At 44.2% G+C, this 18,633-nt stretch overlaps 1 protein-coding gene across 3 annotated transcripts in view; it reads left to right on the top strand.

Moving 5' to 3' along the window:
* Zbtb40 (zinc finger and BTB domain containing 40) overlaps window positions 1-18,633 on the top strand; it is an 89,976-nt gene that overhangs the window by 43,432 nt on the left and 27,911 nt on the right. For 2 of the 3 annotated variants that reach the window (XM_070037681.1, XM_070037680.1), the window contains exons 5-16: window positions 529-671; window positions 5,583-5,775; window positions 7,314-7,450; window positions 8,097-8,298; window positions 9,063-9,196; window positions 10,722-10,890; window positions 11,173-11,640; window positions 12,383-12,589; window positions 13,660-13,824; window positions 16,276-16,490; window positions 17,668-17,830; window positions 18,462-18,548. In XM_070037681.1, coding sequence (XP_069893782.1) covers window positions 529-671; window positions 5,583-5,775; window positions 7,314-7,450; window positions 8,097-8,298; window positions 9,063-9,196; window positions 10,722-10,890; window positions 11,173-11,640; window positions 12,383-12,589; window positions 13,660-13,824; window positions 16,276-16,490; window positions 17,668-17,830; window positions 18,462-18,548 — 2,283 coding nt within the window. The remainder of the gene's footprint in view (window positions 1-528; window positions 672-5,582; window positions 5,776-7,313; window positions 7,451-8,096; window positions 8,299-9,062; window positions 9,197-10,721; window positions 10,891-11,172; window positions 11,641-12,382; window positions 12,590-13,659; window positions 13,825-16,275; window positions 16,491-17,667; window positions 17,831-18,461; window positions 18,549-18,633) is intronic. The other variant, XM_070037682.1, reaches the window with a different exon arrangement.

Raw genomic sequence — 18,633 nt, 5'->3', positions numbered from 1 at the left:
AATGGATCTTCAGCAGTGAGCGGTTTCACCTAGGTTCTGTGTGTCATTGCAGAGGCCGCATGTTAAGTATATATGAGCTGAATAAGCCTCCATTTCTGTACCTTCGTTAACTAGGCTGTTACCCTGACAGATTGGAGAGTGTTATCGGTGTCCTCCTGCCTTTCAGAAAGCTGCATATCCACAGCAGTGCTTCAAGGACCCAGGGTGACTTGCTCACTGACAGACTTAAAGGCTGAAGCTGCTCTCATTTGGGTTAGGTACAAAGCAGTGGCCTTGCCAACCGGAAGTTAACCTCTGGCTGGCTCTGAAGCTTTGTGTTCTGACAGATAAATGAAACACTTTTCCTTTCATAAAGTTTAAACAGAATAATAAAGTATTTTCCTCCCTAAAAGTGATTCTGCATTCAGGTGCACAGAATAAGCTGAGAATCACTTTACTATTCTGTTAGATCTCTCTCCACAAACCATGCTGTCATTTTCTTCAAATTGACTAGCTTCTCTTGTGTGTCTCTAATTCTTTCTCCCCCAGGGAGCACAGAGGAGGGAAAGACCTTGTCTGTTCTGTTACTGGAACACAAAGAGGACCTGATACAGAGTATAACACAGTTGAGACCTATTGTGGAGTTCCTGGAAACAGCCAAGGAGGAATTCCTGCCTGGCTCCCAGAAAAGGGTAACTGTGTCAAGTACCTCCTCCCCCTGCTAAATTGCTATAGTGCTTGGTTTTTTGTTTTTTGTTTTTTTTTAATCTCTTCTGTGGCACATAGCAATTTTTGCCTTGCAGTATTTTTCTACCTATTGCATAGTAATCACCTTGAAGTTCAGATTCTTGTTTCCTATCCTTTTGTGGTTCTTGCAGCCACTTTTAGCAATGCTCAGGGTACCCATACAACAGGTGTCTAGATGGACAAATTGTGCTGTCCCTGCTCTCACTGGATTTTTACTCTGTAACTAAAACATTTGTAATCATGGTGACTTTTTACAGAAAGAATATGTGGTTAATATGGATGGAGAAAAGAAGCACAGGGAGGGAGGATCCCACCACTTCGATCCCACTGTTAACTGTAAAGAAACATGCTGTCCAGGCTCTCTGAGTCATCCTCTGATGGAATTATATGAAACACACTGTTTCATTCAATATGTTGATACATTTCTATGCCCGCTAAATGCATTTGATAACTGAATTATATTCATAGATGTACCATTTATTCTTTTCTTTTTTCTATTCACAGTATTGGGTTTAAATGCAGGGCCTTGGCTTGATAGATTGGCACTCTGCCACTTGAGCCACACCTCTAACCTCACGATTCATTCTTTTTCTTAAATGTAATTTTGTTATTATTATTATTAAGGTGTTATACAGAGAGGTTACCATTTTCATAAGTCAGGTAATAAGTACAATTCTTTTTGTACACTGTCACCCTTTCCTTTGCTTTCTCCTAGCTTCCCTCTCTTGTTCCTGCCCATAAGTTGTAGAGTTCATTTTCCATGTAGTGTATACTGAATATCATGACTGCATTTATTCACCCTTGCTCCCAACCATCCCCCTATCCCCTTATTCTTAGGAATTCACTTTTAGTTTTTTGCTGTTACAAACACGTTGCAGAAAACATACTTGCAAGCAAAGCTTTGCACGCCTCTTGGTATTATTTTCTTAAAGTAATTTCAAAGTAATGAAATTTGGAACAGTGTAAAAATGTTCCAGTGTTTGGTAGGTATTGCCAAATTGTCCTTCAGGAAGGTCATACCAATTTACTCTCCCACCAGCCAGTTGCTAAAATCCTCATAAAACTGCTGGCATGACTTCTTGAGGCAACTAGATAACTGTATTTGTTGTGTTATTGATTTCAACTTTGTGCTAAAAATACACCTATATCAGAGAAGGAAGGAATAGAGATAGAAAACTTTCATGGCATCAATTCTTAGAACTGTGGGAAGTACCTTAAGTGTCCGGGAGAAGATATTTAGAAACCCCTGGCATAATGGCTGAGTCCTGGAGGCATAGTGACAACTGGATCCTAGGTGTCATTTTTTACCTCAGTGATCTTACATTACTATAAACAGACAAATAGATAAAGAGAAAGAACTTTTATCTTAAAGTTGCATTTTTCAAATTAATTCTATTTCAGATTTCTTTATTGTTTAAATTGTATTGTAAAGGTGATGTCCAACGGGGTTACGGTTCATAAGTCAGGTTAATGAGTACATTTCTTTTTGAACATTGTCACTCCCCTCCCTATTTTTGATTTTTTTAAGTTTGTTGAACTTCACAAAGAAAGATAATATTATAAAAAATGAGTAGCTCCTGTTTTTCTCCTGAGGTTTCAGATTAAGTATAATTCCAGGCACTGAATTTTATCTGATGCCTAGTTGGGTGGTTTCATTCAATTACTCATCTCCAGCTTTTCCTTATTAGCCAGACTGGATGAACACGTCCTTCGAACTGTTCTATTATCTTGGTAAAACAGCACTTAGAGATAGAGCCCAGACTCAGCCTCACTCTCTGCAGCAAAATGGACCATGCTGTCACTTTCAGTTTACTTGACTGAAATGGCTAGAGCAGAAGAACTTAAATTAGTTATAAATCAGAATGCACATCTTAGGTGTGAGCTCGCTCCTCTTGGCAAGATTGCAACAGCTTAACTAGATGGTAATGCTGAGGTGAATGCTGATCCAGTAGCCATAGTGCCATGACACTGGGGATGTGTGCCCAGGCCCTTGAGAACTTTACTCTTCCAAGAAGTTATGTTTGTCATGGTTACCAGGCCTTGCCTGTAAGAACAGGTCGAGGGACATAGAAATAGCCATTGCTGTAGCTGTCATGTTTTTACTGCTTACTGCCAAGAAATGAGCTGAAGACCTTTTTTTGTGTTGTGGGGCTTAAACTAGGCCCTGGGCGCTCTCCTTGAGTTTTTTTACTCCAGGTGTAATGCTCTACCACTTTGAGCCACAGCACCACTTCCAGTTTTCTGGAGGTTAATAGGAGATAAGAGTCTCACAGATTTTCCTGCCCAGGCTGGCTTTGAACTGCAATTCTCAGATCTCAGCTTCCTGAGTAGCTAAGATTACAAATGTGAGCCACCAGTGCCCAACTTAGTAGCCTACTTTTACAGAATCCTTGTAACAGTTGTGCCAACAATTGTACCTAACTTCATTTGCAAATGAGGAAAATAAGATCCAAAGAGTTTAGTAACTTGCCTAAGGTCACACACAATAAATATTAGAGCTAGGATACAAACTAGGCCTGTCTGGCTTTAAGGTCCATACCTTTTCTTAATAGTCTCTGCCTGCCTCACTGTGTATCAGGTTATTGCTTGGGAACCAAGATTTGTCATCATCGTCGTTGTCATCATCATCATTTTGTGCTTTGTTTGAACTATGGTCTTTGCATTATTATTTAGTTTTTTGCTGTTTTGAGATAGAATCCCACAGACTCTTTGTGTGTGTGTGTGTGTGTGTGTGTGTGTGTGTGTGTGTGTGTGTGTGTGTGTGTGTGTGTGCTGTGAGATAGAATCCCATAGACTGTGTGTATGTGTGTGCTGTGAGATCTGTGTGTGTGCTGTGAGATAGAATCCCATAGACTGTGTGTGTGTGTGTGTGCTGTGAGATAGAATCCCATAGACTGTGTGTATGTGTGTGCTGTGAGATAGAATCCCACAGACTGTGTGTGTGTGTGTGTGTGCTGTGAGATAGAATCCCACAGACTGTGTGTGTGTGTGTGTGTGTGTGTGTGCGCGCGCGTGTGCGTGTGCGCTGTGCGCTGTGCGCTTGCCAGTCCTGGGGCTGAGCTTTTTTGCTTGAGTAGTGCTCTACCACTCAAACTACAGCTCCAATTGTGGTTTTTTTGGTGGCTAATTGGACTTTCCTGCTTGAGCTGGCTTCAAACTGCAGTTCTTAGATTTCAACCTGCTTAGTAGTGAGGAATTACAGGTGTGAGCCACTGGCACCTGGCTTCAAGGCTTTTCTGCCTAGAGCTGGCTTTGAACTGACATCCTCCAGGGGGGGTCAACCTCCTGAGTGGCTGGGATTACAGGTATGAGCCACCAGTGCCCAACCTACACCAGTGCAGTTAAATATGAGCTCTTAACTTTATCTCAGAGCTTTTAAAAAAAAAAAATGATTGTTTTGAGATAGGGTCTCACTATGTGGAGTAGGCTGGCCTTGAACTCTTGACTTTCAGTCTTGGCCTCCCAAGTGTTGGGATTACAGGTGTATGTCACCATGCCAAGTCCAAATTCTCAAATTTTAAATTATGATTCATTTAGTAGAAATCTATATATTAGGCCCTTAACAAAGAAAATGATTGTGTTCTAAATTAAGGAATATTGCAAGTGGATTTATTATATATATATGTATGTGTATTTCTTTCACACACACACACACACACACACACATACACACATACATATAGCCAATTTCATTATTTTAAACTTGGAATTAATTTATAATGGCACCCTCTGGCATACTACCATGACTGAACTGCTTAACTGTTACTCCTGAGAGGCAGATTTCCCAGAGGAAAGCTCACATTTCAGTTACTGGGAACTGTGGATTACTTATATTCAAATAATACCATTTATCAGTTCCATCAGAAGCATGTTTTACTATTGCATTATGGTCCATTAAGAAATAGCTTTGTTGTAATAGAAAAAGATCTGCCTCCTATATGACTTCTCAGCCTTTTGCTAATGCCTATGAAAGTCCTGTGGCACAGCAAGGAAGGACAAGGGAGAATTGTTGAGTTATAGCTGGACCTGATGTATGTGGTCATTGAGAATAAAAGGAGTGGATAATAAATAATTAATTAGAAAGATGACCCAGAAGAGCACTTATTTATTTTAGAGCCTATAAACTATAAATTATCTGAGTAAAAGGAAATAAAATAATAGAATTGCTCTGAAATTTATAAACTATGACGATATTATTACCCTTAACTAACAGATGAGAAATATTTTAACTTTACTAATGACTAGTGTTTTTCTCAGTCTTGGAGTCTGAACAAACTATATCTAAAGAACCAGCCAGGCAGCAGTGGCTCACACTTGTAATCCTCGGAGGCTAAGATAAGAAGATTACAGTTTGAAGCCAGCCCGAGTAGGAAAGTCTGTGAGACTCTTAACTCCAATTAACCACACAAAAACTGGAAGGAGCACTGTGGTTCAAGTGGTAGAGAGCTAGCCTTGAGCACCCAGAGGCTCAGGGACAATGCCCAGGCCCTGAGTTCAAGCCCCAAAACTGACACAAAAAAAAAAAAAAAAAAAAAAAACCAGGTTAGATATAAGCTACTTGCTCTCTCATGTCAGTCAGATGTAAAGCTTTTTAAAAATAACAAGCTCTTTGGAGGCAAAGACTGTGCACAGATTTGTAGTTTAAAAGGTTTGCATAGAGCTCTTTCTTTGGAGGATGTGTTGGATCTTTATTGAAGCAGAGTAATGAAGGGACTATGACAGAAGTAGTGCTAGAAACCAGCAGGTGAGGATGTGGAGGCAGGAGGTCTTGTATACTCCCTTGCTAGGTTTTCCAGTGGTGTATCAGATACATTTTTGAACTGCCAGTGACTGGGTCTGGTTGATTGCTCCTGCAGGTGATTCTGAATTGCTGCCAGGGCAAAACACCCAAGGAGGCTATAGAAAATTGGTTGCACACAATGACTGAAGAGAAGACGCTGACTGCTGAGAGTTTGGTGAAAGTCCTCCAGGCTGTGAAGACAACCTTGCCAAACTTAGGCCTTCTGCTGGAAAATTTGCAGAAATTAGCTCCTTTGTCCAGTGCCCCAGGTATTAGTTAATTGTTGCCCTTTAGACTGGAGCTACTCTTACAGAACACCCTTTGACTCCATGTTGGGGAAATGAGATAATATTAGGAAATGTTACTGCAAAACACACACTATCACAAATCAATATCAGTATTCCTGCAGTCAAAAATCTGGAGTGTGAGAACAACTTAGCCATTAAGATCCCACCTCAGTTTCCCATAGCCCAAGGTTTATTAATGGATGGATCACATCTGAAAGCTGAAAAAATGAAAAGCTCACAAGGCTCAGCATCTTGATGACTGTGTAACCAAAATTCAGACTTTGATCATCCCATTCCTACCCACATGCTATTGCTTCCAGCAGTCCCGACTCTCCACCTTTAGAGACTAGGGGAAAGGCACCCATAGCCAGTCATTTAAAAGCCCATCTGCAGCAGTGTGCCCTGTCCTAGGGCAGCTGGAGACACAGGCAGTTTGGGAAGCATGACTTATAAAAACAATGTATACTTACACAAACTGGGACATTCCAGAAATTAGGAACAAAACAACCTAAAACCTGTTACTCAAGAATGTCACTAATTAACACCTTGGCATATTTTATAATTTCCCTCATTAAACAGTACAATAACATTCTTCCCTGCATTTCAAAACAATTCCTCATTAGCCTGTTTCCTGTGTAGTTTTCCATCATAAGGCTGTGGATAGAGTGTTACTTGTGCCTGTATTTGTAGACCATGTGGTACAATGGTGGTGACTATACACTTCCGTTCTAGATGTCCTGTGTGACCATGAACCAGCAACCTATCCTTTCTGAACCTCTCCTCTTTTGAATGGGTATAAGACTGGGCCTTGTAATCATTTTTGTGGCTACTATGAAATAATACCTTACAAACACTAGTGCACTGTCTGGCACGTAGTAGGCACTTAATAAATGTTGTTACCTCCATCATCATCATGAATTATGTTGTGGCAGTGGTTCTTGTACATAGTTCTTTTGCCTTCATTTAATCTCTTAGGGCTGTATTTCCAGCAGTGGACATACCAGATCAAAGTAGAGAATAAAAATAATAAGTATTTGCAAAGCAAAAGGAAATGCCTGATTTACTTTGATTTTTTTAACTTTCAAGGAAATCTGACTTCTTTAAAGCAAATGCCTAACATATGGACTCAGAGGGCATCTAAGCTGAGCTGTGAGTCGGCTTCACGGGCACATTTTGACTTGTGGCTGTTTGTATTTTGGATTACCACATGGATCATTTGCCTCAGGCTTCATGAGTAACACCCCCTTGAGCCTGCACATCCAAATCTCTTGCAAGTACAGCCACTTCATTACCCGCCTGTTGAGCAATCATTGGCTTCTACCACCAGGCACTGGCTTTTAGCATGCTAGTGGTTTTATCACCCTGAAGCACCAGGTAATATGTGTAGAGCAAAGATCTGAACATATGCTTGAGGTCTCAGGCAGAGGCAGCTCTTGTGCCACTGTCTCTCCCTCTCTGTAGCATCCTTTGTCTTCCATAGGTTTTTTGCATCAAACGTTGTTTTGCTAATATCCTTACAGTCCAACCAAGCCCTGAGGACTATGGGAATGAGCTATTGAGACGATATCATGAAAACCTCTCTGAGATTTTCACAGACAACCAGGCATTGCTGAAGGTCATCTCACGTGTGAAGAGTTTGGCCCCTGGAGAAAGAGAGGTAAGAATGGGAGGCAGGAAGGAAAAATAATGTGTATACACACTGTCTTATTTGTACTTGCAAGTATACATACACAGTTATATTGAAAAGTGCTACGTAGAAAAGGAGAAAGAAGAATCATTTCTTAAGGCATATAGAATAGTCATAATTTCTTTGGTAAGAAGGAAAGGTAATCAAGCGGAAGAATGAAGAACTTCATCATGTATAAGAAATCTCTTAGCACCTGGACATTATGATAGTCCTCACCTCTAATCTCAGCACTGAGGAGACTAGGCAGAAGAATTATGAAACTGAGGCTAACCCGGGCTATATAGTAAGACACTGTCTCTAGATAGGTTAGTAAGTAGGTAGATAACATTTACGTGTGTGTGTGCGTGCGTGCATACGTGTGTGTGTGTGTGTGTGTGTGTGTGTGTGTGTGTGTGTGTGTGTGTGTGTGTGTGTCCCCTGGAGCTTAAACCTAGCTAAACAAACACTCTATCACTGAGCTACGTCCCCAGCCCCACCTCCAAATAAATTAAAAAGAAATCTCCCAGTGTGAAAGAGGTGAATTACATTTACCTCTACCCCAGCAGCCAACTTGTAGCTCGGCAGCTGGTCCAGGCTAGAGTCTTCCATACATGCTTGTTTGTGTTCCATCTTGAAGGTCATGGAGAAGCTTGTGGAACGGGACTCTGATTCTGGTGGTTTCAGTTCCCTGATGTCAGCAGCTCTAGAAAAGCAGACTCTCTCAGCAACAGCCATTTGGCAACTACTGCTAGCAGCTCGGGAGACAAAGACCTGCCCTTTGAACTTGCTCCTGGAACAAATAGGAAGAGAACCTGGCGCCAATGCTTTCTTCCAAGCAGGTGAGTGCCTGCCCTCCACCAGGGTTTGCCCCTTACAGCTGTTGGCCCTTTCAGGAAGTAGAAGAAGCTCTCTTCTGATAGCTGTCCACATCCCTACCCTTAGGAATAAGGATGGACCAGTTCTCTGCTCTTTTGCTCAGTAGGGTGGCAGAAGGTAACCATCACATACTGTATTTTAGGAAGGCCACAAGACATGGAGTATATTTAGAGAAGCATTGTTTGCTTATTCTGACTTGAATATAACACATACATGTATCAAAATATCACATGGTACCTCATAAATATACCATTTTTAGGTCTCAATTTAAAGAAAGCAAGGGCTGGCATTTTTGTTTAAGGATAGTCATTTGTAAACTTTTTTTTTTTGGGGGGTCCAGTCATGGGCCTGAACTCTGGGCCTGGGCACTTTCCCCTCAGCTCTTCACCTCAAGGCTAGCACCCTACCACTTGAGCCACAGCGCCACTTCCGGCTTTTTTTTTTCCTGCATATGTGGTGCTGAGGAATTGAACCCAGGGCCTCATGCATGCAAGGCAAGCGCTCTACCACTGAGCCACCTTCCCAGCCCCCATTTGTAAACTTTTTAAGAAAAATTATGCAGTAATTATTCTAAGCTTATATTTGTTATTTCACTCTGGCTTGCCATTTCCTCACTTGCAGCCCTTGAGGAGCAGATGACATGTGTTCTCATTACGAGGAGTTTTGAGTTAAGAGGGAAAGGGGAAAATGGGAATTAGTTTAATTCTCCAGTCTCCCTCTCTTCCAGTGACCACCCCTGAAAGCTCTGCCTTAGAAGCCATCCTGAAGCACAGCAGGTTGATCATGGACGCCATTCAGCAGAGGACTGTGCTCCAGCACTTTTCCTCAGAGGAGAAGCATCTGGTGGAGACCCTGAAAGAGGTGCAGAGCAATAAAAAGCAAATCAGAATTTGGAAGGGTGTTGCCTGGGTCTGTCTTCATTTCTGAGGGAAGATCTACCTCTGCAGAGTCCCTGCTCTGTGTCCGGCATCGTGCTGAGCTCTTCCTAGCACGTTTGCGCTTTCACCTCCAACCTCAAGGTTGATGTGGTCACATCTTACAAATGAAGGGGCTCAGCTCCAGAGTTGAGTCACATATCTCAGATGTTCCAAGTCAGAAATGAGGCCAGACATACAACTCAACACTATGCTGATTCCTGTTGTGTAAACCTAGAAACACCTCCATTCTGCTGTAACATGTTCTAAGCAACAACTTCTCTCAGATGATAGAAGTAAAGTTGTTGTCTTATTATATTTTCTATTCTGGCTTCTTGAAAGAACTAACATAAACATAGAAAGAACAAAGCTCTTGCCCATATGGGGTAGCAGGTAGTGCCAACTCGTTTTCTGTGAGGCTTCTTATAATGTGGCCAGCATCCCAGAAAAGCAGGTGGAGGTGGGGAAGGTTTGTGGATGTCCAACCCATGATTGTGTGCTTCTTGAGCAGGTAAAATAATAAAAGGACATAGAAGTAAGCTACAGATGCACCTGTAGTGTCTTTTTGATCCCGACTAGCAGGAGGGCAGAAGCATGTCTGCCCTGGCGACAGCTCTACTTCGGTCTGCTCTCGGTTGGGAAGAAGGGGGCACATGTTCCAGTAGGGTTCCAGAGGCAAGACTCACCTGCTGGCCGGCCCCTCCAACTCTACACACTTCAGAGCTGGGCCTCCTACAGCTGATCACTTTAGCCTCACTAATTAGTCTCATGCTTCCAGGGACATCAGGTTTATTTAGATAGACTTGAAAAGAGCAGAAGTAAAATATCTTCCAAAATGCAAAGTCCATGTGGCCATCTGTGGATGTTTCAATTTATTTTCTGCGTGCTGACTCTGCCAATAGTGCTAACATTCTGAAAGAGGATGGCTTTGAAATCATATTCTTGGCCTCTTTAAAGCCCCTATTTGAACCTACTGTGTCTTTATGAAAGAAAGTGATGTTTAAAAGGGTACATCTAAGTGTCTAAAAATATGAATCTACTGATGGTGCAGAATTATTTCTAGACATTGAGACAATTATATATTATGAAAAATTATCCTGATCTTCATGACAGAAACGCCAGTCGCCAAATCCTACAGCTTTCAGACTTTTTATGTTTGGATCTAGAAAAGCTCTCTGAGAAATTCATGGTTGCTGAGCAGATTCTTACAGAAGACACTAATGCCCCTGTGTGTACCGCCTTTGTACTTGCACATCTCTCAGTATGTGCTTCCTTTTGCTCTTTGGGTAATCTTCCTGTCCTTTGGCAGACAGGGCTCTCCATATGCATTGTGAAAACTGTAAACTACTTATAGGTAGAGCTGGGACTTCTGCAGTTAGCTTTTGTCAGTTTGTTATAAGTTGAAAACCATGGGGGAAAAAATAAATCTGCTGATATTGACCCTGCACCTTTGTCTCGTGATGTTCATTTAGATTCTGAGCATTTCCTCTGAGACACCCAGCCTTGAAGCTTCCTTGAGAGCAGTGCTGAGCAGAGCTATGGAAAAGTCAGTCTCAGCCATTGAAATCTGTCACCTCCTGTGCACTGTCCACAGATCTTTCCCTGGCCTACAGCCTGTCATGCAGGAGCTGGCATGCATTGGTAAGGAGCAGGGGTTAGGGGCCAGAAGGCCCCAAGATCTTTGTTGAGAAAAAGAAAAGTTTTATGTAAGAGGGTTATTTATTCCTCATATATACTCTCAGTACCTAACAGCCAGGGGACTTGATGCTATCTGTATCTAGTGGGAAGTAAAAATGACCGTGATAATACTCAGGCTTTTTAGATTCTCAAGTAGTCTCCAGTCTCCTCTAAGAGTATGTTAGAAAAGTTACAAAGTGAAGTAGAAACCGACTTCCCAGGGTCCTATGTTTCTCTCCTATGCAGGCTTCCTTGCTAAGGAAAATGGAGAGAGGGAAATGTGGAGGCTGAGTGATAAATTTCACCATGAAGCCAGCAACAAAGAAAATGAGAAGGCAGCTGAGGTGACTGGAGAAGGCTGCCAGCCTACAGAACAAAAGGAAAAGGAAGAGACTGGTTCCCCGCCAGAGCAACAAGAAAAGGACACTTCTGCCTCCCCAGACTCTGCCAAGAAGAGCTTTGTCTGTAAGGCCTGTGACAAGAGTTTCCATTTCTACTGCCGCCTTAAGGTGCACATGAAACGTTGCCGGGTAGCCAAGAGCAAGCAAGTGCAGTGCAAGGACTGCAGTGAGACCAAGGACTCAAAGAAGGAACTGGAGAAGCACCAGCTGGAGGCCCACGGTATGGGCGGAGAGCCTGACGTCCCCAAGAAGAAGAAGAAGAGGCTTCCTGTGACCTGTGACCTCTGTGGAAGAGAGTTTGCCCACGCCTCAGGTACATTCACTAGGCTCAGTCATGAAGGATAGTAGGTGAAAATTATGTAGCTTAGATTCGAGTACCCTAGTTGTGTGCCATGAGAAGCCCAGCTGGTCCTAGAGGATAAGGTAGGTTCTTGCAGAGGCAGGTGGAGGTTTACAAGGGCATGGGGAGTCTCTATGGAGCCATGTCCCTGAGCCTTGTTTTCCCACCCATAAAATGGGTCCTTCACACTGCTTACTCCTTTGCATTTTTAGGAAGTTCAAAATGTCAGTGCTAAACATCTGGAACAGTGCCTACAATAGAATTAACACACAGCTGTTCTTCATAGTAGTTAGCAACTCTTGGACACCTGGGTTTCCATGTCCCCCCTATTTCTTGTAATAAACAAGAGTCAAGGAAACCATGGGATGTATAGTTCAAGAGTTGTATTCCCTTGTTCTGGATGTTGGATGCACATTTTATGTTCATTAAACATAAAAGCACACTTGGTTTCCCTATATGAATGTCAAGTCCAATTTAAGAGAGAGGATTGGGATAATAGACTCAGGGTCAACTTGGGGTGGCCTAGAGGTGACTTTGGGCATGCAGCTTGGTGGGCACATAAGTAACATGGTGTGTGAGGCAGAAACTAACATGGCCTTGGCTTCCTGTGGTTCACACTGTGCCTTCTTAAGCCTGGCCTGAGACTGCTTAGGCATCCCCTGCTGGCTTCCTTATGCTGACCGCAGGTCTTTTCTGGTATTTGGCACGGCTCTAGGCATGCAGTATCACAAGCTGACAGAGCACTTTGATGAGAAACCATTCTCCTGTGAGGAATGCGGGGCAAAGTTTGCAGCCAACTCTACCCTGAAGAACCACCTCCGCCTACACACCGGGGACCGTCCATTCATGTGCAAGCACTGCCTCATGACCTTCACGCAGGCCTCAGCCCTAGCCTACCACACTAAGAAGAAGCACTCTGAAGGTGAGGCAGACATGTGCTCTTGTCACCCGCAGACTTCCCCAACACTGCTGCCTAAACCTGCTCAGAACCAAACAGATAGAGTTCTTAGAGAAATTCAAACCAGAACTCCAAATCCCCAGGGATACAAAGGCCCAGGGAACCGTCTGCACAGGCACGTCCAACACTCATCATGGAGGGCTCAGAAGAGAGGTTGGCTGGTGTTGGTGTTAGCAGTTGTAGCTACAATATTTACGTAAGGCCAGCAATTCTCTGAGCTTTGAGCTTTGATGTACTTCTAGCCTGAGAAAGACCTGGTAGATCACCTACTATGGATTAGGCAGTGCCGGTGCCAACGACTAGGCTGGAATCCTGTGCTCGAGGAATGACAGCCTGAGGGATGGGACATGGAAGACATAGAGACAGTCGCAGTGCAGGCTGTCAGGCAGAAGAGGGCTAACCAGGATGACAGAGAAGAATGCGAAGGGGGTTCAGGCTGGTTAGAGGGAGGGAGGTAATGGTCAGGGTAGGGTCAGGAATTGCAGTTTCCTTACCTCCCCTGGTCTCCCTCCGCTTGTGCAGTCTTTCTCACAAATGCCAGCTTTTTCTGTCTAGGAGCTATGCTCTCTATAAACATGAGAAAACAGAAAGCCATAGTATGTGATGAGTGTAGCAAGTCACTGGTTCTTTCCTGAACCCACGTCTCACCTTTGTGTAGCATTGGCAATCCACACTGTACTGTGAAAGGAGAGTTGAATGCATACCTTTCTTGGCAGGAGATGGATCTGTTGGCTGGTAGTAGCATGAGCACTTTCTCTTTGTGGGCCTGATAAATACGCAGTTCTCTGTGTACTGAGAGCTCTGTCCCTGCCCTGTTCTTACCAGCTGTCCTCACCCTGTAGGAGGGGCTGTGTTTAAGAAATACATGTATTTGACAGGATGGCTTTCACCCCCACTATGTGTTACAGATTGCTTGAGATTTTTGTGTCTTCTCCCAGATGACATTTCCCTGGTGTGTGCCTTAGAGTTTTTATTTTGTTTATAAGAATGACATAAATGTTTAGTGCCTATTGCATAAGCTCTTGTATTCTCAGGGAAAATGTATGCATGCCAGTACTGTGATGCTGTGTTCGCACAGTCCATTGAGCTGTCCCGCCATGTGAGGACCCACACTGGGGACAAGCCATACGTCTGCAGGGACTGTGGGAAGGGCTTCCGGCAAGCTAATGGCCTCTCCATCCACCTGCACACCTTTCACAGTATGTACTGGAATTCTGGATATCATGAGAACATATGTCTTAAGAAATGTCTCCACCAGGGCTGAGCCTCGTTCCATTCCCTCTCCTCCCCGATTCTCCTGCAAAACCCACAGTTGTTGGGCCTGGGAAGGTGGCTAAGTGGTAGAGCACTTGCCTTGCATGCATGAGGCCCTGGGTTCGATTCCTCAGCACTACATAAGCAGAAAAAAAAGCCAGAAGTGGTGCTATGGCTCAAGTGGTAGCGTGCTAGCCTTGAGCTGAAGAGCTGAGGGACAGCGCCCAGGCCCAGAGTTCAGGCCCCATGACTGGACCCCAAAAAAAAAAAAAAAAAAGTTGTCCTTGCTGTGTAAAGATGAATTTCATTTTAGCATATCGCTGTGATGCTTCTTTCTCTGTCTGGACTGTTGCTTTTTCTTCCTCTTAGCCAAGCTAGCATTGTTTGACTGACAGAGGCAAATTATGTTTGAGAAAGTCTCTGACACTGACAGGCTCACAGAGCACTGTCCTCCTCCACACTTGCTCGCTACTCATGCTGGCCTGCCTCAGAGGAGCAAGGCGTACCCTTCCTGAGTAGATGTCTAATGCCTGGCATGTTCCTTTGGAAGTTTCCTGCCCAGCCTTCTCCAAGTGCCTTTGTACTTTCAGTTCTTAGAGCCTGCCTATCTTTTGTGTGCAAGCACGTACACAAACAGAAGGAAATTCTATAGCATTTGGCTGACCTCCCATTTTCTTCAGCTTTCCTTGTGCAACTGAAATATAATCAACACAGTACAGCAGGGGAATTGAGAGCCTGGGGTATAGGCACTCAAGCTTGGACTTGATTTTTGATCCAGCCACTCACTTTTATTGAGATCTTAAATTTCTTTTTTTTTGGGGGGGGGGAGGGGTCCAGTCGTGGGGCCTGAACTTTGGGCCTAGGCGCTGTCCCTCAGCTCTTCAGCTCAAGGCTAGCGCTCTACCATTTGAGCCACAGCACCACTTCCGGCTTTTTTCTTTTTGCTTATGTGGTGCTGAGGAATTGAACCCAGGGCCTCATGCATACAAGGCAAGCGCTCTACCACTGAGCCACCTTCCCAGCCCCTTAAATTTCTTTACCTTTCTAAGGCCATGTGGGGAAAAAAAAAAATTTGTTGTTATTATAAGACCTTTCGCTTTCTGCTAGGCGCCAGTGGTTCATGCCTATAATCTTAGCTACTCAGGAGGCTGAGATCTGAGGATCATGGTTTGAAGCCAGCCTGAACAGGAAAGTCCTTAAGACTCTTTATCTCTGACCACTGAAAAGTTAAAAGTGGAGCTGTGGTTCAAGTAATAGAGAGCTAGCCTTGAGTAAAAAAGCTCAGGAAAAGTGCCCTGAGTTTAAGCCCCAGTACTGACATATACAAAAAATACTTTTGCTTCTGTTGTATAAAGAATTCTGCATAAAAATGGCAAGTGTAATTTTTTTTCATTAGGGCTAGCTCTCATTTTTGAGGTCCCACTTGGACTTAACCTGTCCAGTTAGACATGTGGCTTAGTGAGAGCCCATTTCCCAGCTATGCCCTTGGATAAGGTATTAAAGCAACACACACACACACACACACACACACACACACACACACACACACACACACACACACACACACACACACACACACACACACACACACACACACACACACACACACACACACACACACACACACGTCTGCCAGAGAGCACTCACTAAGCATCTACACAAAGGTTTTTGGAATCTCCAGAGGGCAGCAAGGAGGCATTCTCATGATGACGGCAAAAGAAACAGTGCTGCTTTGAGAGTATGTTTGAAATCTCTACCAGGAAGTGGAAGGCTCCCCAGACACACACACACACACACACACACACACACACACACACACACACACACACACACACACACACACACACACACACACACACACACACACACACACACACACACACACACACACACACACACACACACACACACACACACACACACACACACACACACACACACACACACACACACACACACACGTCTGCCAGAGAGCACTCACTAAGCATCTACACAAAGGTTTTCTTGGAATCTCCAGGGGGCAGCAAGGAGGCATTCTCATGATGACGGCAAAAGAAACAGTGCTGCTTTGAGAGTATGTTTGAAATCTCTACCAGGAAGTGGAAGGCTCCCCAGAAAGTACAATAGGATTAAACATGTTAGGCCTAAAATGAGAAATCGAGGTAAACTACTTGAGGCAGGGGTGGTTGATCCAGAAAGCATGGAGAATTCTTCCTCCTGGGGTGACGTGCAAGTAGGCAGGGGACTGCTGCGCTGAATTGTGACCCTTGGAGTCTGTGTCCAGCGTAGAATCTAAACAGTCTTATATCTTGCTGTGCGCAGCAAACAGTGTTTCACTGATTGCCTGTGTTGTTTTTCCCTTTCCTTTCTTCCACGGATGGCCCTCCTGGCATCAGACATAGAAGATCCTTATGACTGCAAGAAATGTAGGATGAGTTTCCCCACTCTGCAGGATCACCGGAAGCACATCCATGAGGTGCATTCCAAAGAGTACCATCCCTGCCCTACATGTGGGAAGATCTTCAGTGCCCCTTCCATGCTGGAGCGGCACATGGTAACCCATGTGGGAGGAAAGCCCTTCAGCTGTGGGATCTGCAACAAGGCCTACCAGGTGACTTCAGGCCCCTCATGTTCTCCATTCAGCTCCCATTCTTGCCCATGCATATGACTTGCCCATTGTCCTAGTTCATCTTCAGGATGTGACTATTTGAGTAACTCAGGAAGAGTGTGCTCAGTTGCAGACCTTGTGCTGAGAAAGCAAGTAGAGAGAGCTTGTAATTCAGATTCTCTGAGGAGTTCTGGTCAGAGTGATACAGGAGAGACCCGAAAGCGTGTGTCTCTCCTCTTGGATTTCAGCCTTGCCATAAGCTATTGCTCTTTTTCCCCTGGAGTGCTCACATTCTATAAAACCTATTTGTGAGGGAATGACTCAAGTAGAATAACATCTGAGCTTGAGGCCCTGAGTTCAAACCCCAGTCAATCAATGTAAAACTATAGAGTAATAAAATTATTTTTTAAATAAAAGAATCACTTGACCCCATGGATCAAGGGATATTAGAATGATAATGTGGAATGAAACACTACCCAGAATTACCTTGTTTAGCACAATTTTTGTCCATTTGCTTGTTGAGCTTCCAGAAAATGGGTCTTTTTTCATATTAATGAAACCAAAAGAAACCACATCTGTGAGGAACTAGTCACAAAGACAAGAATGGCCCTTGGTGGTGTAAGATTGAGGCTTAGACACTGAAGTATAGCAGCAGACTTAAAAATGGAGGGCTGCCTTCATGCCTGGCCTCAGGCTGTATGACAGTGCAGACCTGAGCATGATCTCTGAAAGACAGGAATTATAGGTACTCTCTGGAGCTAGGGAAGAAAATACTTTCTCTCCTCCAAGAGCCCATAGCTTCTGTTTTAGCAGGGTGTTCCACCACACCCCTGGGCTCTGGGAAACAGTTAGATTGTAGCCTAATGTGAAAAGCAGACATGTCAGAGGTCCCATTCTTTACACATCATGTGACCCTGGCCAGTCAGCTAACTCCTGGGGCGTCAGCTTCTGGCCTACCTGGAAGACCCTAGCACCAGTTCATGAGCATGAAGGAGTGAGGGCTTAGTGAAGACTTGGCTGAGACCTGCCTAAAGTAGCCTGTCAGTGAATTTAGAGTTGCTTCTCATGTCAGCCCTCAGCATGATAGGTAAAAGTGTAATTGTAGCTCTCATGAAGACCTTGTGAGCTTTCCAGCTTGTTGAAACTTTCTAAGATCTAACATTTGTCCCATTCCTTGCAGCAATTGTCTGGTCTGTGGTACCACAACCGGACCCACCATCCAGACGTGTTTGCTGCTCAGAACCATCGCTCATCCAAGTTCTCTTCACTCCAGTGTAGCTCCTGTGACAAAACCTTCTCGAGCATGATGGAACACAAGGCACACATCAAAGCAGAGCACGCAGGTGCAGTTGGTGCCCGGAGGGTGAGCTGGTACTTGGGAACAGTTCAGTGACATAGCACCCAGCTTCTGTCCTGAGATGCCAACTTGTACCACTTTGGTACAGTGGGCGGCAGTGGCTTCCTCTGCTCTGCACAGCATACCTGGAGGCTGTAGCTTGTATGGCAGGAATTTCAAACCTGGAAGCCTAGAACAGTGAAAGCTTCTCTGAGCCAGTCTCAGCACCTGGGAAGGTGATAGCTTTGTTGGCAGCTGGGCTGGGTGGAAATCCTGACTCTAGCACTTCTTACCAGCTGCATGACGTTGGCAGGTGACTTGTCTTTCTTTCTAAGTCTGCTTCCTTCTCTCAAGCATGGGAGTTATTAATACCTGCCTCTCAGGTCCACTGGGGATAAGCAGAGCAGCTGTCAGTTTAAGAGCACTTCCTATATGCAAGGCACCAGCCACGCACTCTATCTTATCATCTAGTTTTCACAACTCTTTGTGTCCAGCTTACACAAATCTCTTCAGGCACAGGTTTCTGGATGCTTGTGTAGAGTGTAAGTCCTCGCCTCACTCCAGTCCCCTTACCCTCCAGCCTTAGCAGGACCTCCTTTTGTTCTTCCCACCAATTCTTTTTTATGTATATTTTACAGATCTGAAGTTTCATGAGTGTGACCAGTGTAAGGAGCTCTTCCCCACATTGGCTCTGCTCCAGGTGCATGTCAAGTGCCAGCATTCAGGTCAGTGCTCTTCCATATGTCCCAGGCCACATCACTAACAGACTTGTAGCTCCATTTCTTCCTTTGGAATATGGGAGCAGCCGTG

The sequence above is a fragment of the Dipodomys merriami genome, unplaced genomic scaffold (genome assembly GCF_024711535.1).
Source record: "Dipodomys merriami isolate MVZ:Mamm:240054 unplaced genomic scaffold, mDipMer1.0.p SCAF_28, whole genome shotgun sequence".
NCBI classification, from domain to species: Eukaryota; Metazoa; Chordata; class Mammalia; order Rodentia; family Heteromyidae; genus Dipodomys; species Dipodomys merriami.
This window is presented reverse-complemented; position numbering and strand designations above follow the sequence as displayed.